Raw genomic sequence first — 23,083 nt, forward strand, 5'->3', positions numbered from 1 at the left:
CCTACTAAAGAGAAACTGAGCAAACTTGCTCTTTAATGGTGACAGTCTCTCTGGATTTAATTTAGTCTTTGGGGTAATTCCTTAGTCTTTCAATTTTTCTTCTTTTCCCCCTTCTCATTCTGTAGCAGACACTGGGTTGCCTGCATTATCTCTATTCCCTGCTTCTTTGCCTACAGAATTGTGACCGTTTGGGTTCCACCCTTGGAGAAGGTGCCCCTTATCCTGGTTCAGGGATAAATCCTGACTTGTCTAAGCCAATTATGGCAGAGCCATCTTCCTGCCCTTGGTTGGTTGGCGCTGAGAATGTGACCAAGTTCTGACTATGGAGAGAGACAGGGGAGGTATCTGCCTTGGGGCTTGTTTTTTTTGTTTTTTGCGGTATGTGGGCCTCTCACTGCCGTGGCCTCTCCCGTTGCGGAGCACAGGCTCCGGACGCGCAGGTTCATTGGCCATGGCTCACGGGCCCAGCCGCTCCGCGGCACGTGGGATCCTCCCGGACCGGGGCACGAACCCGTGTCCCCTGCATTGGCAGGCGGACTCCCAACCACTGTGCCACTAGGGAAGCCCGGGGCTTGTTTTTAAAAAGAGACACAGGTTAAGAAACTGATTTTGTTATCCAAATATTCTCCCAAAGAAAAATCCAGGCTCAGATGATTTCACTGGTCAATTTTATTAAAGTAGAAATAAACACCAATCTCATACAAACACTTGCAGAAAACAGAGTAGTGAGGAACACTGAAGAAACTCTTTTTCTGAGGCCATCATTACCTAGGACAGAAACCTATGAAGTCATTACAAAAAGAAAATTGCAGACCAATAGCCCTCATGAACACAGACTTAAATATCCTTATAAAATATTAGCAAATCAAATACAACATTATATAAAAATATAACACATTATGACCAAGTAGGATTTATCCCAGGGATGCAAGGTTGTTTTAATATTTGAAAATCAGTCAGTGCATGCTTCTCTCACTCTGCATCCTTGCCAGCCCTGGAGATTACAGATCTATAAGCTCTTATTCAAAATCCTCACATATGCTTCAGAATGCAGAATTTTTTGGATTTTAGAAAATTCTATGACACTCCCAGCAGACTCTGAATCAGTATCTCCTAATCAAACTCATTAATTAATGGTTTTGTAGCAGAATATAAGAAATATTCTCACCAAGCAAGATGAGTCAATGCTGCAAAGAGCCTCATATTAGCTCAGGTTAAGTCTTGCTGCTAAATGAACTGGCCTCAAACTTACCATCTTTCTGGTTTCCAGGACTTTATGAATTTTGGATTGGGGATAAGGGATTGTGGACACAAATCGTTCTTTAATTTTAGTCAATCCTGCTGCTGCTTTACTTTGCATTTCTCTGACCACTTGTTAGGTTGAACCCCTATTCATAAGCTTTCGACCATTTACGTATCCTGTTTTCTTATTGGTCTGTTAGAAATTGTAGGTACTTTTGACTTAGGGCTTTTGAATTTTTGTCTTTCACATATTTTATAAATATTTTCTCAGCTTATCATTTGTTTATATATTTTATCTTCTACTAGGAAAACTAAAAATTTGCGTGCAGTCAAATGTATGTTTTTTTGTGTTTTTTTTGGCTTTTTGGTTTCCAGACTTAGGGAGGATTTTCCACCCCAAAGTATTATAAATATGCTTGTTTTTTTCTTCTGCTATCTGGTTTTATATTGAAATATTTAGTATGAAATCTTTAACACATCAGAAAAGTATTTTGGTGTTTTGTGTTATTTCAGAGCAAGGTTTCTAAACCACGGCACTACTGACATTTGGAGTCAGGTAATTCTTTGGTGTGGGGGACTATCCTGTGCATTGTAGGATGCTTAGCAGCATCTCTGGCCTCTACTCACTACATGCAATAGCAGCCCCCAGTTGTGACAACCAAAATGTCACCAGACATTGCCAAATGTCTGTTGGGGGTAAAATCCCCCCTAGTTGAGAAAGACTGGGTTGGAGTGCAGCTTGTGTTTCTTTTCCCCATAATCATGGCCAATAATGTCAGCACCAGTCATCAAATTAATCACCTCTTTTTCCATCCAACATATATCTGCAGCTATTTCTGAATTCTTGTCCTTTTCTTGGCCAGTTCCACTCCACTACCATTCTTCTATTCACAGTATTCTGGGATCTACTCAGGCATTTGTTCTTCCAACTGAACTTTAAAATCATTTAAACCAGCTCTAATTGCACAGTATAGCTAGACTCTCTTAACACAGTCTTAAGAAGTAGTGGGCATCCTTGTCTTGATCTGGATTTTAGTGGAAACGACTTTGATATTTCCATTTAGTTTGCTTTATACTTTTGGGTTTTGATAAATAGTATTTTCATATTTAAGTATTTTACTTCTATTCCTTTTTAACTTATGATTTTATTAGGGATAGAGATCTATCCATCAATTCTATCTAGTGAGTGTTTATGGATTTTGGTAATCATATGATTTTTCTTCTTAATTTGCAAGAAAATGAACGATCCTTTTTATTTCCTGGACTAAACCCTGTATTAGTTTCCTGATATTGCTATAAAAAATTACCACAAATTTAGTGGCTTAAATCAACACACATTTATTATATTAGGTTCTAAGAAGTGTAGGCTGGTATTGCATTTGCCCTCAATCTTCTCTGCATTTCTAGTCTTGCTTCCACCCTTTCTGCTCAACCTAAACTGCTCTTGCTAAAGGCACCAGAGACCTAAATTCTGGGGCCTCCATTCCTCTATCTTCTGAGTCCTCTCACCATAATTTGATGCTGTTGACCACACTGTTTCACCTGAAACCCTGTCCTTTTTTTTCCTTTGTTACCCTAATGATTCCCAGGTTTGCCCATCTTTCTGGCCACTCCTTTTCAGCCTCCTTTGCTGTTTTCTCCCATTCATTCACTCATTCTTTCATTGTTACAAACTCCCAATCTGTAATGTGTGTGATACCTTGTGTTGGAATCTCTAAGAGCCTCTTCTCAAAGGTCAGCCCCTTTATTCATTCCTAAGGTTTTAAATATCATCTGTATCCTGTGACATCCAGATTTTACATCCGGCTTAGATTACTCTTTTTAGCTTTAAACTCATAAAACGCGAGCTGCTTATATGACATCTCCACTTGGATATCTTGGAGGCATTTCAAATTTAACATGTTTAAAATGGATCTACTGACATGCCCCTTCCTTTCTGCCTGCCTGCAGCTCTCCCCATCTTCACTCACTCCAGTGCACTGACCTTCACATGTCCTTCTGCCTCCTCTCCCTAATCCATCTCTCATCCAACACTTAACTTGTTCATGCCTACTACATGCCAGGCACTCCATCCAGTGTTAGCAATATAACCAACATTCTAGTGTGGGGAACAGGCAATAAAAAGTAATTACATAGGGTTTCCCTGGTGGCGCAGTGGTTTGGGAGTCCGCCTGCCGGTGCAGGGGACGCGGGTTCGTGCCCCGGTCCGGGAGAATCCCGCGTGCCGCGGAGCGGCTGGGCCCGTGAGCCATGGCCGCTGAGCCTGCGCGTCTGGAGCCTGTGCTCCGCAACGGGAGAGGCCACAACAGTGACAGGCCCGCGTACCGCAAAAAAAAAAAAAAAAAAGTAATTAAATAAATAAATAAGATAATCACAGAGTGCAGAAACACTGTGAAGGAAATGAATAGAGGAATTTGATAGAGAAAGACCTGAAGAAGGAGCTAGTGAGGATGAGCATTTGGGGAGAGAGCTCCAGGCAGAGAAGACACCATCTGCAAAGGCCTACAGGTGGAAAAGAGCAGAAAGGAGGTCAGTGTGGCTGGGGAGTAAAAAAGGGGGTGGAAAAGTAATGAGGTGCTGGAGAGGTACACAGCATCACATCATGCAGGACCCTGAAGACCACAGCAAAGAAAGGACTTAACTTGAAGTGCAGTGAGAGCCACTGAGGATTTAAAGCAGGGGAGTTACATGATATGATTTGCAGTTTTGAAAGATGACTCTGGATAATGGTTATGGGGTTTCTTTATGGGGTGATGAAAATGTTCTAAACTTAGAATGTGATGGTTGGACAACTCTGTGAATATACTAAAAAAAATTGTATGGTATGTGAATTATATCTCAGAAAAGCTGTTGGCAGGAAAAAAAATCATTCTGACTGTGGTGAGGGTGACCAGACAAATGCCAAGAGTATAGCCAGGGAGATCAACTGCATTCATCAGATGACAGAGGGATGAAGGAACCTGGGGCAGAGTGCTGCCCATGGGTACAAGGCAGGGTGTGGTGAATGTCATATGGGGTGGGGGGAGGAAGGAGGATTCCTTATGAAACTATTCCCAGCACAGAAGCAAGAATAATCTTTGAAGGATATAAATTGGATCGTGCCACTGTGCACCTTGACCCTTCAGTGGTTTCCTTCTGCAGGTAGAAGCAACCCCTCCCTGCCCATTTGGCCTTGGGGCTGCCACTCCTGCCTTGGAGTCTCCCAGCCTCAAAGCCTCCCCTCTGCCAAATCACTCTCTTCTAACCAGGCCCTATCACCTGTCAAATCCCAGTTTAAGTGCCACCTTCCAGAAACTTTCTCAAAACCACAGTGAGATACTGTTTCACACTTTTTAGGACATCTACTGTCAAAAAACAAAAACAAAGCCAGAAAATAGCAAGTGTTGGTGAGGATGAGGAAAGACTTGGAAGCTGGGTGAATTGCTGGGAGGTATGTAAAATAGTTAAGGTACATATCTAGGAATGGAATTGCTAAATCATATGGTAATTCTATGTTTAACTTTTTAAAGAACTGCCAAAATGTTTTCCATACAGGCTGAAACAATGGAAAGCAGGAAATCAAACATAGTTGCACACCAAAGTTCAAAGCAGCACTATTTACAATAGCTAAAAGGTGGAACCAACCCATTAATGAATTAATGGATAAGCAAAATGTATTATATACATACAACAGAACGTTATTCAGCTTTAAAAGGAAGGAAACTGAGGACATGGATAGACCTTGAAAACATTATGTTACGTTAAATAAACCATACACAAAAGGACAATTATTGTATGATTCCACTTATATCAGGTACTAGAATAGGCAAATTCCTACAGACAGATAGTAGAATAGAGGTTACCAGGGTCTGCGGGAGCAGGGTTGGGGAGTTAAGTGTTTAAATGGTACAGAGTTTCAGTTGGAGAAGATGAAAAATTTCTAGAGATGGAGAGTGGAAATATTTGCGCAACACTGTAAATGTACTTAATACCACTGAACTGTACACTTAAAAATGGTTAAAATGGGGCTTCCCTGGTGGCACAGTGGTTAAGAATCTGCCTGCCAATGCAGGGGACACGGATTCGATCCCTGCTCCGGGAAGATCCCATATGCCGTGGAGTAACTAAGCCCGCGTGCCACAACTACTGAAGCCGCATGCCACAACTAACTGAGGCCCACGTGCCTAGAGCCCATGCTCCTCAACAAGAAAAGCCACTGCAATGAGAAGCCGGCGCACCTCAACAAAGAGTAGCCCCCGCTCGACGCAACTAGAGAAAGCTCACGCGCAGCAACGAAGACCCAACAGATCCAAAATTAAATAAATAAAACATTTTAAAAGGTAAGTAATGACACTAGTCATCAATACATTTTGAACACATGGCCGAAGGATTCAACCACAGTGAGTGTCCCAGCTGAAGCTTTGGAAAATCAGGGCCAATACCCTGAAGGTTCAAAACCAATGGTTGTCACATTCTGCCTAAAGGAGATGCGCTGAGAGAACCGAAGAGGTTAGGATCCCCTTTCCAGGTCACCCCAGCAGCTGACCTCACTCCATCAGGAGCGCTAGCCCCTCCCCTCAGCGGCGATGCTGGGCTGGCTGTGGGGACGCCTTTGTTTTTCTATCTCACTTAGGAAAAGTACGTATCAGAATTCACACTGAGCAGTTTAAATGGTTTCGGAGCCCTCACCAGGCGTCGGAGGAGTTCTTATTCAAGACAACCATAATTACGCAGCTGAAAGGGCCGAGCCATGTTGCACCGGGTTGGGATGGGCTTGGGACTCTGTACCCAGGTTCTAACCACTGAGCCACCGTCGCTATGCTTCCAGTCTCCAGCTTCAAAGTGGGGTCCCCCGGTCCTCAGCACGATCTGGAGGCAGCTGATGCCGTGGTGCTAGAAGGATGGGAGGAAACTCACATTCAAATGTTCTCAATCCTTACTACTCAGAAAATTTTAAAGTTTTATAGCTACAAGTAATGTGTTCAGCATTAAAACAATTTAAAATACAGAAGAGAGTGAGTTCCCTGGCAGTACAGGGCTTAAGAACCCACACTTCCACTGCAGGGCACAGGGGCCCAATCCCTGGATGGGGAACTAAGATCCCGCGAGTGGTGTGTGGCCAAAAAAAAAAAAAAAGAAAGAAAGAAAGAAAGAAAAAGAAAAAAGAGAAAATACAAAGAAGAAAAAAAAATTTTTTTATATATGTATAAAATTATACATATATCTTTTCCATATATGTATAATTTTTCTTTATGCATGTGTGTAATTATATTTCCAGGAAGTTGAGCCATACTGTATTATTGCTTCATAATAATGCATAATAATTATTGTTTCATTGTTTTTTTTACTCAATGAATATTGTAAACATCTTTCCAAAAATATAATTCTAGTCACCATTTAAAAAAACTGCAAAGTATTGCATTATATAGGTCAGTTTTTCTCAACTTTTTTTTCCTATGACTGTCACCCAAAGGAACCTTTTTAGACAATTTTTTCCCTAATTCTCCCCCATGTGAAATGTTAATAGCATAGGTATACTGTATATCTTTTTAGGTACCGTGGCCAAAAGCCATTGTAATAGCCTAGATGTATTCACTCTTCTCCCCACAGTCAAGAACCAATTTTGCCCCCTTGGGAGGCTATATTGACCCCGGTGACAATGCATGATAAAGTTGTACTATAATTTATTCAATACACCATTAGACATTTAAGTTGCTTTTAAAATTTACCTATTTCACGCTGTGATGAACATTCTTACAAATTTAAATCTGTGCAAAAGTAGATGTGGAATGTATGGGTCCAAGGTAATGCGTATTTTTAAGATCTTGAATATACATTGCCAGTAGCCCTCTAGTGTACCGATTTACAATGGGCATGGCACTTCCCTGCATTCTTTCCAGCTCTATCATGACTCTTTTTAGTGGTCATTACTTTTTTGTGTCAGAGCCACGTGGCTTGTTGGATCTTTGTTCCCTAGTTGTGGTGTGCAGGCTTAGCTGCCCCGTGGCTTGGGGGATCTTAGTTCCCTGACCAGGGATCAAACCCTCATCCCCTGCATTGGAAGGTGGATTCTTTACCACTGGACCACCAGGGATGTCCCGAGGTCATCAATTTTAAGACACACCATGTTTTATGTACCACTTATAAAAAAATTTCGCCAATTAAACTAGGATGCGCCACTGGTTCTTAAGGCACATCCCTATTTTGAGAGGTTAAACTGAAAAAAATGTGCTTTAGAATTGGTGAAAAAGATAATGAATAAATGTGCTTCATCTCTGTATAGGAAAGGGCTTGCTAAGCTTAAAGACAAACTCAAAGTATCCAGGGCTTTGACTTCACCAAAATGAAAAACCTCTGTATGTCTAAACATTAAAAACAACAACAATTAAAAGGTAATCAAACAGAAAAATATTTGGGGCAATTATGGCCAAGGTAATAGTCTTAATAAAGACCAAAAGAGCACTGGAGAAAGAAGCTGAACTGACAATTTATATGAGGGAATCAGCATTAATTGTATATAATTTATTCTATTTTACTAATAATCAAACATGCAAATTAGAGATACGGTTTTTCTCAGTATTAAATTAGCAAAGATTAGAGGAAAGGAAAATTTCAATGCCAGCAAAACAAAGGGATACGGAACCCTCACCTGCTGCTGAAGAGTGTTGTCAAGTGCGATAACCTTTTACTATAAGTAGCCCTAAAAATATTCAGATTCTTTCATTGAATAATTTTACTCCTAGAAATCTATCCTGAGGAAATGATCTAATATTCTATGATGATTATACATTACATCTACTTATTATGGAAGAAAATCCTAGAAAACTTTAGGAAAAATAAACATCTTAGGGATTTCCCTGGAGGTCCGGTGGTTAGGACTCCGCACTTTCACTGCTGAGGGCACGGGTTCGATCCCTGGTCAGGGAACTAAGATCCCGCAAGCCAGGCTGCCAAAAAACAAACAAACAAATCTTAGAAGTGTAGCCGTGTTGTTAAAGGGCGAAAACATGATATACTGTGTATCCTTTTAGGGTTTTTTTGGCCACGCAGCTTGCGGGATCTTAGTTCCAAGACCAGGGATTCAACCCAGGCCACGGCAGTGAAAGCGCTAAGTCCTTTCACAAGGGAATTCCCGAAAACATGACTTTATAATGCACTACCAGGGGGGATCAAGGTTTTTCCCTAATCTAATCAGAAACTAGTGTTCTTAGGTCATTTTTTTTTTGCCCTCGCCCTGCAGTTTCCAGAATCCTAGTTCCCTGAACAGGGATGGAACCCAGGCCCTCGGTCTAGTCCCAACCACTGGACCGCCAGGCAACGCCCTTCTTAGGTCATTTAATTAGACCAGAGCTCTTAAATGCTGTAACCTATTAAGAAACCTTGAGAGATATCTTTGTGATGTCCTGGAGAGATAGCACCCAAGAGCAAAAACTGTTTTTGCTTTTGAATCACTCAGAGATAGACCTTCAATCTGGAAGACTTGGGAATCCCACATCTTGGTGACTTCAGCCAAAATGCCCTCTATTTCCTCTAGCTCTTTTTGCAATTGAGGGCAAGGAGCATCATTCACCATGATTGTCCCGTCTGAGTCCCCTTCACACCCAGCAACAGAGTTTTCCTTTTCAAACAGGTCCTATTGCGCCCTGCTGAAGACCTGCCAAAGCCTTCTCGTGTGCTTGGAGTTATCACCCTTGCCAAGGCCTAAATGGCCTTTCAGGATCGGGCCTCACCTACCTGTGGGACCTTATCTTGGATCATCTTCTCCCTGTTCCATTGATGTCCTCTCCAGTTTTCTCAAACCTGTTAAAACCGGATACGACTTCCAGACCATTGTAGGGACGAAAACGTGCTTTACTTGCATCTTCCCATGGTGGCACTCAGAGAGGCCTTCGCTGTGGTACCCCTGTGTTTATTGCATGTGTCCACCAGGCCGAGGTGGGGAGGACAGCCGGCATCAGACAAGGGGAGGACTGGAAGGCTACGGGAATGGTCCCAGTTTCCGCAGTGCTGCCGGAAATCACGAACATCACTAGTCTCGGGCCATATGCGCACATGGGGTGACCCTGGAATCTTGCCGAACTGAAGGCCTCCACCTGGAGAATGGACATAACGGTATCTACTTAACTTTGGGAGAATTAAGGGGGAACCTGCTCGGGAGAGCGAAGTCCGGCGTGCACCGGCGGCTTACCCTACGCTCACGAGGCGCGACGAGACGCGCATCCGGCGCCCCCCTCTCGTGCGAGCGCCCAGCCGGCCGACCCCGGGGCGAGGCAGCTGGGGTCGCAGGGTGGGAGTTCGTTAGGGCAAAAGCGGGGTACGGGACTGGGGTCCGGGCCCCAGGCCCAACGGCGGCAGGTAGGGGGTTAGTGGCGGCACGAAAGACTTGGACATGCTCCCGGCGCCGCGGGGGTGGCTTCGGGTGCAGGAAGTATGCAGTCCCGCAGCCCCCAGTTTGTCACGGGATGGCTCTAGGGAGAAAAGGCGTATAGGCGGCGCGAGGGAGGGGAGCACTTCTACTTTCAGGTCTGCTAGGACTGCGGATAATAGGCTAGGGACACCTCCTCACAACCCAGAGCCTGGTACTGTTCCCGTAAGGAACTAACTGCCGCCACACCCCTCCCCCTTCTGGCGGGTAAGTCGATCGAACGGTTTGAAGGAAGACGCATGCGCGTGAAACTCAAACCGCTAAGGCTCGAATAATCGCGGTAAGGCGCAGGCGCAAAAAAGCCCGGCGGGTTTAAGGAGGTGGGCGGGGCTGACCCAAATACGCATGCGTGTAATAATTTACTGGCGGGAGGTGGGCCGGCTTATAGTATTACGCATGCGCCCGAGCTCTGTGTGACGCAAGGGGGCGGTGCGGGAACCTAGCTGCGCGTGCGCAGAGCTTGTTCAAAGGGCCTTATTTAGGTTGCGCAGGCGCCCGCTAGCCATTTCGTCTCAGCCGCGCCGAAGTTGTGTGTGCAGGTGAGTGTTTGGTGTTCCGTATTTACCACCTAGCGGCCCCCGACGATGCCAGTTTTGCGAGGATTTCTTGTCCCAAGGTCTCTGTAGAGGCTGCGGGGGCTTTAGCAAGGTGCGGGCTACCGTTAGACACCAGGAATGGTTCGCCGAGTCGTGGCAGGGCCGCTGAGGCCTGCAGGCCGCGCCGACTCTATTGTGTGAGATGTCGGAGGAGGCGGAGCGGAAGCGGCCGCCGCCATTTCCTTGCCTCCACGCTGGCGCTAGGCCGGGTGCCCCTCGGCTTGGGGCACTGGTACCTGGTGCGCAGAGCGGCCTCGGAGACCCGGCCGCTGGCCACTGGGCGTTCGGTGTTGCAGTCGCCTGGGTCGGAACGTCCGCACGGGCTCGACCTTTATGGAGGCGCCGCGGGCCGGCAGGGCGTTTCGAGATCAGAGGACTGTTTAATTTTAACATTTTTCAGGTCTGACCCTCATCCTCATCTTGCAGGCTGTTTCGACGCCAGGACCCCCTAAGAGACGATGATGTTGGGCACCGAAGGCGGCGAGGGATTCGTGGTGAAGGTCCGGGGCTTGCCTTGGTCTTGCTCGGCCGACGAAGTGCAGCGGTTTTTTTCTGGTGAGTCTGAAGCGGAGGCGAGAGTTCAGCCCGGGCTGCAGGGCGGGCGGGGAGGCGGCGGCGGCGGCGGCGGGGTGGGGGGTGGGGGGTGGGGGCAGAGCCCAGGGCGCCCCCTGGTGGGGCGCGGGCGGCAGCGGTTTCCGCTGTCCTGCTCGCGCCCGGCCGGCCGCTGTTACGCAATGGAAATTGCGAAAGCCCCACCCGCCCGGCCCTCTTGGGGGAATGCGGCCTCTCTGGCGGATTTTTTTTTTCTTCATTAAGTATTAGTCATTCTGTGGATGTCTTTTAGAAAGGATAAATGGGGATAGATGGGGTTTCCCTTTCAACCTTGAGAACTTTGCCCAGCAGCTGAACAAATATAACACCTTTCCAGTTTTGGCGTTTATTTGAAAAGGGGCATTCTGCTTTGGAAAGATAAAATGTCGTTTCTTAATTTCAGACAATTTTCCTAATCAAGATTTTGTAACTGAAGAGCTCTTTCTCATAGTTCTTGATCTGGCTCACTTTACAGTTGAGGACACTGAAGCCCAGGAAAGTTTTCTTGCCTATGTAGTTTTTTCCCCAGTATGTAGGTTTCCTGAATAACGTCTGCCAAATGTCCTTGTTCTCATTATTAGCGTAAGATGAGATTGAAAGATATATTTGGGAGAAATTTACAGGTTTTGGAAGGATACTGTAGTATTGACTTACTATCTGAATTCAGTGTGTAACGGAAAACGACCTGTAAAACAAGAACCAAGTACACTGGAAGCCACCTTGCAGTGGGCAAGACTGGGTTTGGCTTCAGCTGTGCAACTTGGAGCATTTTAGCTTGGTAACATTGATCCCCTTTCAGGTGAGTATTGGCCCTGCAATTCGGATACGAGCAAGAAATTGTAATGTTGCTGCTAGTAAGGTAAAACTGTCAAATACCCTAAATCAAAACTCCAAACCACGTTTATTCAGAAAATGCCATAAAATCACAAGGTCCAGACGTAAAAGTTTACTGAGGAGTTATAAAAAGGATGTTTAATGGACACTTGAATAGTGAGGACTTAGAGATAACTTATATTAAGACAGTGCTTTGAGTATTGGATTTTCTTGATGGATTGGGAATATATTTAGGGAATAAGAAAGTTTGGTCATAAGAGGAAAACTGCTTAATTACTGAAAGAGACACCCTAGGAGTTAGTAATACCTTGCTCATTTTAGGCTTTGCAAATGCTCTGCTTTGTAGTGGGGGTGTGTATAGGCATTTCATCACCCAGAGGTGGTTTTTAGTTTTAAATTCTGTATTAACAGTTGTTTTCTTTCCAGACTGCAAAATTCAAAATGGGGCTCAAGGTATTCGTTTCATCTACACCAGAGAAGGCAGACCGAGTGGCGAGGCTTTTGTTGAACTTGAATCAGAAGATGAAGTCAAATTGGCCCTGAAAAAAGACAGAGAAACTATGGGACACAGATATGTTGAAGGTTTGATTTACATTGCCCTAGTAACAGTAAATAAAACATTAAACAAATAGAAATCTATCTTACCCCTTCTGAATTTTAGGTATTTGACCGCATGGAAATGGTCATCTAAGAGTTTATGGCAGCTCTACCTAGATTATCTAAAGACCCAGGAAGTCTGAACTTGGTTTTCTAACTTTCCAAAGTTGACTAATTCTAAGCACCTCTTTCAGTATTCAAGTCAAACAACGTTGAAATGGATTGGGTGTTGAAGCATACTGGTCCAAATAGTCCTGACACGGCCAATGATGGCTTTGTACGGCTTAGAGGACTCCCCTTTGGATGTAGCAAGGAAGAAATTGTTCAGTTCTTCTCAGGTATGTAGTCCTGTTTGTTGCTGAGCAGTGAGTTCTGGCTAGCCTCTGGCAACATGTGATTGAATAGACCTTAAGTTGAGTAGCTTAGATATTTAAACAGGTTGTGAGTATATGCAGATGAATTAATGTTTTCTTTTTCCTGGAGACCTTCAAATAATTTAAGCCCATCTTAAAGGTGGATTAATTAAGTACTTCCAAAATGCTAACTGCCTATATTTAGTATTGTAGTTCAGAGTAGATCTTTGAGGATTGTCCTCAACAACTTAACTACTTTCCTCACATTGCTGTACAGCTAAGTACTTCAAGTTAAAGGTAAGATCCCTTAACATTAGATTAGTATGTTAGGTTGTTGTAATTTATGGCAAGTGTCTGTATTGTAAGAGACACTGGGTCATGGGACCAGAAATTCTCTAATGATCTCATTCTGTTTATTAAAAAAAACTTAAGGAAACAATTGGTTTAGCCAGGGAATTAAACTTACTGAAAGTCAATCTAATATAAGTGTAGGTTGAATGTAGTCTTTGTATCTGAAGTACAGAAAGTGTTTTGAAATTGTTTTGGGCCTAAAGTATTTGAATGTTTAGCAGAATGTTAGAGCATATATTTTAAATACTGTTGCTTAATATTCATGTTGTGATAAACTGGAATTAAGAACAAGAAATCCTTTCATGGTTTAGTGTAGTATGTGTTAAAATCTTGACTTAACTAGATACATATCAAGTCCTAATATTTTGCCAGAATTTTTGCAATCAAGTCTGTTTTTATTGTTTTTGTCTAAATTGGTGAGAATTGAATGCTATCTGTCAACATCGTTAAATATGAACATAATTTCATATCTTCTAGGAAAGTGCTTTAAGTCCTTTTTGTAAGCTTGGGAATGTTTCCACGGAAAGGATTTTTCATAGACGGAATTTCCAGAAGTGAATCTTACTACTATTAGAGCATAAGAGTGCATGATTGTGCTGTGTTAGATCAGTTGTTTGTTGAAAGCTTAGATTGTATGTTTGTCAATTATATGACTAAACAATGTTTCAATTTGTATATTAAATGTTTAAATATGTAATTTCTTGAAACTGAAGTTCCACTAACTTTAAAACATTGCAATATGAAATGAGGTGAAAGGTGTATCTTGAATTTAGTAAAACTGTTGTCTTTAATGCTTGAAAATTTGTTAAGTTCTTGTATAATTTTCAACATTAAGTTGCATAGATAAATAAGTATTCTTAATTGTTGAATTCTTAATGCATCCTGTGTTCAGCAGGTTTTTTCTTACATACCGTGTCATGGGGTGTGTTAAGAATTAATAGTTTGTTATAATGGAACTTCATATTACTGCAATGAATTTTTAAAGAGTACTTGTTGAAAGCATACCGTTCACCTAAAGTTAAAATTCTGGTGTATTTAAAGCTATAAGAAGAATCATTTCTGGGCTTGTGATGTTAATATTGCCCCCCTACTGGGGTTATTTGTCCTTGGGTTGAAGGGTTGGAAATCGTGCCAAATGGGATAACATTGCCGGTGGACTTCCAGGGGAGGAGTACGGGGGAGGCCTTCGTGCAGTTTGCTTCACAGGAAATAGCTGAAAAGGCTCTAAAGAAACACAAGGAAAGAATAGGGCACAGGTGGGGATGGATGGTTGGTTGGATTTGTCACTTTTCTTATGGTAAACAATTAAATCCATATTCTCTCTGCTTAGAATCAAGGAAGAAAATCTGATTCCTAGTCCCAATTACTTGATGTTTTGCCACAATTTTCAAACTTCTCCTATGTCAAAGTTCCATAGTGCTTTCAGATTAAATTATAGGTTTTGAAATTGTCCCCAGTTAATTTGGTCTACTTTACAATTTTGTAGGATTCCTAATTAACCCCAGTTACTGGAGTTGAGAGACTATGGTTTTAAAAATGTTAATGCAAACCTGGCTTTAGCTGTAATAACTCCACCTAGTAAATTAATATTACCATAAGAAAATGTGATACTTTCTGATCTTGTTTTTAAAGTTGAAATGCAACAAACTTTCTTGCTGTATAAATGTTTTCTGCATATGTATTAATAAGCATAGCTTTCAAGAAATTGTCACAAAAGGTTTTATTCTCTTTGCTTGTGACTATTTTTCATTGAAGCATGCGCTTACCTATGCTGATTCCTACTAAAAGCATAGGCTGGGGTATTTATTGGCAGAAGGAAATGTGTAGTGTGGGCTAGACTGTTGGTGGAGGCTGGCTTTTTAGCTCACTTGCTATACATAACGCCAATGGATTTAAGACATGAAATGTTGAAAGTTGAGTGGAATTCTTTCCCTCCTAAGACATTTATTTACAGTACTCCTCTCTACCCCTAAGGTTGGGCTCTCTGCCTCAGAGGAGTGAATTTTTTTTCTATAAAGTTTACATTAAATCTTAAAATTGAGTGAATTTCTGGTCATTGCCTGTACAAATATAAGAAATCTGGCTTTAAATATTAGTCAGTTTCATGGCTATGACTACATTGTTTTCTGTGTAACTGAATACCTGTATGAAATGAACTAATGTTTTCTCTCCCTTCCCCACTCCCTTTCCTCTTGAACAATGCTTTAGGTATATCGAAATCTTTAAGAGCAGTCGAGCTGAAGTTAGAACTCACTATGATCCACCACGAAAACTTATGGCCATGCAGCGGCCAGGTCCCTATGACAGACCTGGGGCTGGCAGAGGGTATAACAGCATTGGAAGAGGAGCTGGCTTTGAAAGGATGAGGCGTGGTGCGTACGGTGGAGGTATGTGTGTTGCGCAGGTGTCACGAGGTCTGTTCTTTATGTGACTTATTTAGTGATTGTACTTCTTGCCTTTCAGGTTATGGAGGCTATGATGATTATAATGGCTATAATGATGGCTATGGATTTGGGTCAGATAGATTTGGAAGAGGTAAGGTAAGAATTGAATTTCTCATCTGAGGGATACTTAACTCTTGTTCATTTAGACCTCAATTATTGTTTTTCAGGAATGTCAGATCACAGATACGGGGATGGTGGCTCTACTTTCCAGAGCACAACAGGACACTGTGTACACATGCGGGGATTACCTTACAGAGCTACTGAGAATGACATTTATAATGTAAGTGTAGGATAAATTCATAAGTTGTATATCTCAGTGTAACAGTAAAAACGTGGTTCTTATTCTACTTAAGTGAAGCAGCATGTTAAAGTTTTGTTTCCTGTAACAATATTTGACTTGATTCTCTGAAATACCTTATATTTAGTTTTTTTCACCACTCAACCCTGTGAGAGTACATATTGAAATTGGTCCCGATGGCAGAGTAACTGGTGAAGCAGATGTCGAGTTTGCAACTCATGAAGATGCTGTGGCAGCTATGTCAAAAGACAAAGCAAATATGCGTAAGTGTGATTTAAGGATCTTCAGGTCTCTTATAGGTAGTTGTGTGACTGATTACGATAAAGGAATAGTAAGGATGAGAAAAATTTGTAATCCAATAATAGGGTTCTACGGGATGTTTAAAAAGTGTGTGGGTTTTTGAAGTTAGTATGATTAAAAAATTTGTGATAAGAACACTGACTAAGGTATATGCTTAACTGACAAAGCAATTTAGGTGAATGTTTAATACTGCTTTTTGAAACTTGCATAAAGTAAATCACCTGAGAGAAGCAGCTAGAATTTTTTTTTTACTAAAAGTATTTATAGTTCACAGATCTACTTAAAAGAACTAAAACTGCTTATCTTTTTCTTTCACCAACAAACATTTTCAACTTTTTTTTTCTCATTTCAGAACACAGATATGTAGAACTCTTCTTGAATTCTACAGCAGGAGCAAGCGGTGGTGCTTACGGTAGCCAAATGCTAGGAGGCATGGGTTTGTGTAAATATCACTTTAGTGTCTTTTTTTAAGCTAACCTTGTATGCCTTTTCTCTCATTTCAGAACACAGATATGTAGAACTCTTCTTGAATTCTACAGCAGGAGCAAGCGGTGGTGCTTATGGTAGCCAAATGATGGGAGGCATGGGCTTGTGTAAATATCGTTAGTTTTTTTAAAAACCAAAACGTTTATATCTGTATAAGTCAATTATATAAGTTAATATATATAAGGAGTTAAGCATAATTTAGGCAAAGAAAAGTTTAGATTTGAATAGTATGTGTGCCTTAAATTGTTACATAAAACTGTTAGATAACAAATTAGTTTGAAGTACTTTTGGGGGAGGGGACTACAGAAAGAAACTAATTGAATTGTCTATAAGTATGAAATATAAATCTAAAAGTAATATTTAGCAAAAAGCATAGGATCAAAATAAATTTTGGGGCATAATCAGGTGTTTAGTGATACCTGTGTATTGACCTACCCTTAATATATATCGAATTATGGGGGAAAATCCCACTAAATCCAGTTAAACATTTTCATAAGGTCTTGTCAAAATGCCTCTACTTACGGAAACGTGGATTCAGTCCTGCTGATGTGTATGCTGTTGGCCTTGTGGTTTATAAGTGTTTGACTAGCTCAAATGATGGATAGAAAGGTAGTCTGGTCATAGACAGTAGGCAGAAGGAGGGCACAGAGGGTTATATATAGTGATGTAAGATCAAGACTGGAAAATAATAGATTAGAATTACAAGCCCGGTACCACCAGGTACCACATTACATAAGGAACAAGGTTCTAATGTTCTCTTAACTTAACAGCAAACCAGTCCAGTTATGGTGGCCCAGCCAGCCAGCAGCTGAGTGGTGGTTATGGAGGCGGCTATGGTGGCCAGAGCAGCATGAGTGGATATGGTAAGTGTGTTTTTTAATATACTTGAGTAAGTTTCAGGCAGGTTTCTTTAGTTGGGAATATTCAGGCTCCTTTTTGGTGAAGTTGGGTTATTAAATGTATGCTCTTGATCCTAATATAACTGTTCAAATAGCTTTAACTTTCAGAATCAATCATTGGGAGGGGGAAGTATTCTATGAATTCAAAATAGTCATTATTGCAACTTTGAATAATGTCGAGCCAGAAAACATCTGCCTCCGTTTGTTAAAACATTAAATAAAATTGTTCACTTTTTCTGTCTTTTTGTTAGCAATAAATCCATTTTAGATGGAGGGAGAATTTTAAATAATAGAATGGTGGTTGGGTTTAGGACCGTATTTACTAGTCAGTTAACCTAGGATTGGTTTTATTAATTATTTTTTCAATTGGTCTAAAGAATGGTGATTTTGGTATTATAGTCTTACCCTACAAAATCCTTTTGCAGACCAAGTTTTACAGGAAAACTCCAGTGATTTTCAATCAAACATTGCATAGGTAAATATTTTCTCGAAAAGTATAATTTAAATTCCCAATAGCAAATACTGATATGTTGTAGTAACACTTTCTATAGCAGTCAATGGCTCTGATTTAACTCCATGGAGGCTGCCATTTTGGGCACAGTGAGTTGCCTTTAGTCCAACTTCGTTGTCTCACTTCCTGCCCGCCATGAATAGGAAAAGCAAGAGATTGCCCCTGTGCTCCCTATTCATATATGCCATTCGATGGACACATTGTGAATGTTTATGGTAAATTTTTTTTTAAAATGCTTTGTTTAGCTTTAAAAACAACATGAAGTAATTTTGCAATTTTTGAAAAACACTAGTTTTCCTTTAAACTTAATTTTCCACGTTGATCCTGAAGCATCCAATTAAATGGTAGCACAAGAGTCTGGCAAGTTGGTACTGCAGAGAAAAGGGGTTAATTGAGATTTGTTTGGAGTCGGGAGTCCCTTTTCCCAAACATGCTTCTCGCCACTTGGACAGCAGCCATTTGTACTCGTATACTTTTTAAACTTTTTCTTGGAATGCTGTATTTTAGTTGACTGATAATCTGATACTCATCCTGACTTGTCAAATTGATCTCTTTGCAGGCAGCCAAGGAACAGTGAACAGCAGCTACTACAGTAGTGGAAGCCGAGCATCTATGGGAGTGAACGGAATGGGAGGGATGTCTAGCATGTCCAGTATGAGTGGTGGATGGGGAATGTAATTGATCCTGATCACTGACTCTTGGTCAACATTTTTTACAAAACTTAAGTTTTAACAGTTTTGCAATACAAACTTGTGGTTTATGCTTACTCTTAAGTGGAAATCAGGATTGTTTTAAAGACTTAAGGTTCAGTATTTTTGAACACAAACATTCATTTAGGATGTAACTAGGTTGAGTAATCTGTTACTGTTAAATAATTTTCAGCTTTTCTCAAGTTAGTTATATTGTAGGATGTACTTAAGCAGTAGGTGTATTTAGGTTAAAGCAGTTGAATTATGTTAAATGTTGCTTACACCACATTACATTGAACACTGTTTGGATGCATTGTTGAAAGACATGCTTTTTTGTGAAACTCAATATAGGAGCTGTGTCTACAATTAAAAGTGAAACATTTGGCATGTTTGTTAATTCTAGTTTCATTTAATAATCTCTACGGCACGTAAGTTTAAACTTTTTTTTTAAGTTAATGGGGAAAATTTGAGACGCAATACCAATACTTTAGGATTTTGGTCTTGGTGTTTGTTTGAAATTCTGAGGCCTTGATTTAAATCTTTTCAGTGTATTGTGATTTTCCTTTTAGGTGTATTGCGCTAAGTGAAACTTGTTGAATAAATCTTCCTTTTAAAAACTGCACTTTGTCTTGTCTGTGCTTCAGTGTCATGTGGACTGTTTCTTGGTGATCTATTCCTGCCTGGGGCGTAGGTGAACAGTGGCCCACGTCTCTGGCTGTGGCAGACAGGCTCGGCAGTTGTGGCCGTTTTGTAGATGTCTTCAGACCTCTCTTCCCTCCAGTGCAACTGAAGGTAAACGTAGCTCTGGGGCCCTGTGGAAGGGCTTGTATGTCTGGCCTGGCTGCACAGGATCTGATCTGAATTTTTGCCTTTGACTTGCTAAGCACTTGCACAAAGCCAAGGGGGAGGCAGAAGTCTCCTCACTGCATGCTATGCATGTCCATGGAAGCCTTTTGAGCATGGCTGAGGAAGTGCCAGAGGCAAGGGGTGGCTGACTAGAGCTACCCCTTCCTAGTCTGATGGCATCTTTTGAATTTGTTTATATGGGGTATCTTCTAGAAGGAGCTAGCTCATAGAGAACTTTCACATTGAGGTTTCAACCTTTATTTTTACCTCATTCCTCAAGATCAAAACTACTTAAGAGCGACATTATTCCATTTATTTACAAAGCTTCTGAAGTAGAATACCAAGTTGTACTTCAGGAGAACAAATGATTCGTTTAAATCAGTAATTGAAACCATTATCGTATATAAAAACTCAATGACATTTGCTTAGGATAGTAGTAAGCAGTTCTTATAAGTGTAGTTCTAGGATTCCCTTCAGATACTTAACACTAGTTTGGGAATTGCCACTCATTCATCCCTCTAATAGAAAAATTTCGCTGTATTGAGGTTAGAATTAAGAATCGGAGCTGTGAATATAGGCTTGTGCTGTTTGAAGCCACATGTGTACATTTTTACTTGCTGTGACTGCTGAAGGTTTCCTCTTGGGTGAGGTGAGTATGGTGAGTGTACTCTGAAAAATTGTGTGGAATGATTATTTACAGACTGTAGATGGCAGCATTGCGTGAAGGTATGCGTGAAGGGCCCTGCAGTCTGCCTGCCCTGCCACATGCTCTCTGAAGGCTGGGTGCATACCTTCAGTTGGGTTGGGGATACAGAAGTGTTGTACTTGGTAATTTTCTGGGGAGGCACTGTTGAGCATTGGTGTTCAGCTGCTGCCCCTGAGATCTTTACTGCGTTACTCCATGTCTGGGGAATTGGACACAAGGAGGGTTCCTTCCCCTGGTCCTCTAGTTTTTCACAAGGAACATCTTTGTTGAAAAACATGCCTTATTGGAGGAAGAAAAGGGACTAGAATTAGAAACTTGAACTCTAGAAACATTGTGGTTCTTTGTAACCTTGTGAAAATCTGTAGTTTGGAATGAATGCAGCTTTGGAGCTGGGCACAGTTTTGGAGGCTGGCCATACAGATTCGTGTTTTTCTATAAGATGTTAGGAAAAACTCAGTGAACTTTTTGGCCAACCCAAATATATAAGGGAACGACTTTTGGGCTTTGGTGACAGGTACTTTCTCTGTGCTTGTTGGACTTATCAGCCCAACTTGTCCTTGGCTCAACTGGGCAGAGCAGCCTGCACCCCAGAACACAGCAGGCTCAGGTCTTCACCTCGAAGGCAGTCGCCCTCACCAAGGGCCTCGTCCTGAAATGGGGGTTGCTTTGGGCATCCTGTGAAGCTGACACAGCTCCTTCATTTTCTGCACCAGAATGAAAAATAAATGATTTTATTGCAGGGCTAATGATGGGTATTCATGAGTGTGAAACAGCAAATTTCTTGACTCGGTGAAAAATAAATGATTTTACTGCAGGGCTAATAATGATGGATATTAATTCACAAGAGTGTGAAACAGCAAATTTCTTGACTATGAAAAATAAATGATTTTATTGCAGGGCTAATGATGGATATTCACAAGGGTGTGAAATAGCAGATTTCTTGATTCTGAAGCAGGGAAAGCATGCTGGGGCAGCGGGGAGGGAAAGGAATTGATTCACTAGTGGGTCTGCTGCAAAATAGGTTAATTCTTTGGAAACTGAAAAATGACAATAGCAAAATCATGAAGGTTACATCTGAACCAAAGCCAGTGGTGTCAAGGGAGAATTTCAATCCAGAGGAGCTGAATCCATACAATTTGGAAAGGAGAGGCGCGCAGTTTCTGGTTCCCGCATGTTGTGTTCCAGAGTGACAGCAGCCCAGGCGAGGATCTTGTTCTCTTGGGAAACTAACCTCCCAAGTCCCTGGCTACCTCGAGACCCAAAGAGTTTGGCACTGCTCTGAGGCTGCCCACGCCCATGAAGACAGGCTGGCAACTGGTCCAGAAAGCAGGCCCTGCTGATGCCCCCACCTTAGGAGCCGGTGGAGGAGGAGCAGCGCTGAAGGAGCAGTGTGTGGCAGCTGTCGCACACACGTACTGGCTTGGGGTAGGAGGGCAGGGCCAGCTCATTACTGGAGCACGTGTTGCAGAAGATGTGGCCACAGTTTCGGCAGTGGTGCTAGAGGATGGAAAAGAACTCACACTCAGAACACGCTGAGCTGCCTGGGTCTGCACACCTGCTCTAGTTTATCGACCTTTAAAAGTTTAATGCTTTAAAATCCTTCCCTCATGTATCAGTGAGGCATGTACCAATTTGGAATGGGTTCTTGTAGACCTTGTTTCTACATTTATGTTCCTGTAAAATCCATGGAGTTTTGGAGGGGTGAGTTAAGGTTCTTTTTTTTGTGTTTTATTGGACTTGACAGCTCTTAACTCACTGAGTTGGTAGTCCGTGCTACTTAAAGAGCCTGGGTTCATTCTCTGCAGTCACTACATTCTATGGTGGTGACCCAAGGTTTCTTTAGCCAGCCCCTCATGAGAAGGGCATCTTGCTTTTGTAAACAGGGCTGCTGTTTAAACCTTGAGCACATGGCAGACGCCAAGACAAGGACCTGTGTGTCCCTCTATACATCACTTCTGCCAACTGCCCCCTAATCCCCCAGTCAGGCTAGACAATGGACCTTGAACTGGGCCATTCAGTGTGGGGAGCCTTAGTAAAGGCTCTATTTTGTGTGAGATCTATATCCTGCCCCTGTCCTGCCCAACTGGTCAATAAAGGCCCTGTCAACCCTGGACCAAAGGCTGGGCCCAAGACCTTCTCTTCCGGAACCTGAAGACAGGCTACACAGGCATTCACTAGGGGCAAGTGCCCTGCCCAGATTGCCAGTTACCTTTTGGTGCCACCTGGATGCCTGTCCTGAGACTTAAATTGCCCATGGGTTCCCCATGGATTCTGTTTTTGCCTAACTTAGATTTTGGTCCTATTGCTTCCAAAGAATTTTCAGTTGATATACACACTTAGACCATTTCTGCAAACAAGCAGCCCCAACTCCCAAATCATTGAGAGGACTGTGATGGAGACAAGGCCTGTAACTTACCGGCTGGGGTCCCTGAAAGGGGGCAGGCTGGAAGGTCGTCTGCATAGGCCAGCAGACCAGTGAGCATGAACACAATGCAGTGGGCCTAGCCCCACAGGCCTTTTCCAGAACCAGAGGAAGGAGAGCCCAGGCAGGGCACGAACTCAGCCCCTGAGCGAGCGAGTGCAGGGCTACCCCACATACCTTTCTCCGGGAAATGGAAAACTCCTTTTCACACTGCTTACAGTGCGTGGCTTCATCGTCTTTCAGCCAAGTATGGCCCTGAGGAGGAAAGAACACCACAGAATCCCACTTTACAGCTTGGTTCCTGATGAACCTTTAGCTGTGTTCATCCTTCAACCCAGCATCTGCTGTCCCTTTCTAATAGCACCTGGTCTGCTTTTGCGGGACTGCCTCTTCTCCACTAGAAGTGGCCTCACGGGACTGTCCCCACCCTGACCACAGCTGGAGCTCATGTGCTGCAGCCTGCCCGCCCTCTGGCTTCCTGGTCTCCACAGGTTGCCCCCAGTCCTCAAGCCAG

The 23,083-nt window shown here is 42.4% G+C and overlaps 2 protein-coding genes and 1 long non-coding RNA gene across 17 annotated transcripts in view; 1 reads left to right on the forward strand and 2 right to left on the reverse strand.

Moving 5' to 3' along the window:
* Positions 1-651: 651 nt before the first annotated feature.
* Positions 652-9,857, reverse strand: LOC115846203 (uncharacterized). Of its 2 annotated transcripts, XR_004036813.2 has the most exons (3): positions 9,410-9,857; positions 8,956-9,314; positions 652-6,114 (listed from the first exon to the last, which is right to left on the reverse strand). It is a non-coding gene; the product is annotated as an uncharacterized lncRNA (long non-coding RNA). The 2 variants fall into 2 exon arrangements; XR_009563520.1 differs by having other exon boundaries at positions 8,956-9,857.
* Positions 9,242-19,217, forward strand: HNRNPH1 (heterogeneous nuclear ribonucleoprotein H1). 13 transcript variants are annotated; one of them, XM_060296737.2, is made up of 14 exons: positions 10,124-10,185; positions 10,643-10,797; positions 12,094-12,249; positions 12,459-12,602; positions 14,086-14,224; positions 15,177-15,355; positions 15,432-15,503; positions 15,580-15,692; positions 15,838-15,973; positions 16,363-16,422; positions 16,514-16,603; positions 17,267-17,359; positions 17,821-17,870; positions 18,466-18,600. In XM_060296737.2, the coding sequence occupies exons 2-13, from the start codon at positions 10,701-10,703 to the stop codon at positions 17,868-17,870; spliced, it is 1,329 nt and encodes a 442-aa protein (XP_060152720.1). In that variant the 5' UTR covers positions 10,124-10,185; positions 10,643-10,700; the 3' UTR covers positions 18,466-18,600. The 13 variants fall into 13 exon arrangements, with proteins under 13 accessions (XP_060152713.1, XP_030700576.1, XP_060152720.1 ...); XM_060296735.2 differs by having other exon boundaries at positions 10,127-10,185; positions 15,559-15,692; XM_060296730.2 differs by lacking the exons at positions 10,124-10,185; positions 17,821-17,870 and adding an exon at positions 9,242-9,333 and having other exon boundaries at positions 10,669-10,797; positions 15,559-15,692; positions 18,466-19,217.
* Positions 19,218-20,923: 1,706 nt separating this feature from the next.
* Positions 20,924-23,083, reverse strand: part of RUFY1 (RUN and FYVE domain containing 1) — a 56,011-nt gene continuing 53,851 nt past the window's right edge. Inside the window, exons 17-18 of one of the 2 annotated variants that reach the window (XM_030844713.3) lie at positions 22,747-22,824; positions 20,924-21,644 (exon numbers count right to left, since the gene is read on the reverse strand). In XM_030844713.3, coding sequence (XP_030700573.1) covers positions 21,498-21,644; positions 22,747-22,824 — 225 coding nt within the window. In that variant the 3' untranslated portion in view covers positions 20,924-21,497. The other variant, XM_060296728.2, reaches the window with a different exon arrangement.

This window comes from Globicephala melas, chromosome 3 (assembly GCF_963455315.2).
Source record: "Globicephala melas chromosome 3, mGloMel1.2, whole genome shotgun sequence".
Taxonomy (NCBI): Eukaryota; Metazoa; Chordata; class Mammalia; order Artiodactyla; family Delphinidae; genus Globicephala; species Globicephala melas.

What these genes read in the sequence shown, in the direction of transcription:
- HNRNPH1 (XM_060296730.2), top strand. Translation starts at nt 10,701, where the DNA reads ATGATGTTGGGCACCGAAGGCGGCGAGGGATTCGTGGTGAAGGTCCGG. An exon ending in AGTGCAGCGGTTTTTTTCTG is followed by an intron (nt 10,798 to 12,093) that starts GTGAGTCTGAAG and finishes TTTTCTTTCCAG; the next exon opens with ACTGCAAAATTCAAAATGGG. An exon ending in AAGGAAAGAATAGGGCACAG is followed by an intron (nt 14,225 to 15,176) that starts GTGGGGATGGAT and finishes ACAATGCTTTAG; the next exon opens with GTATATCGAAATCTTTAAGA.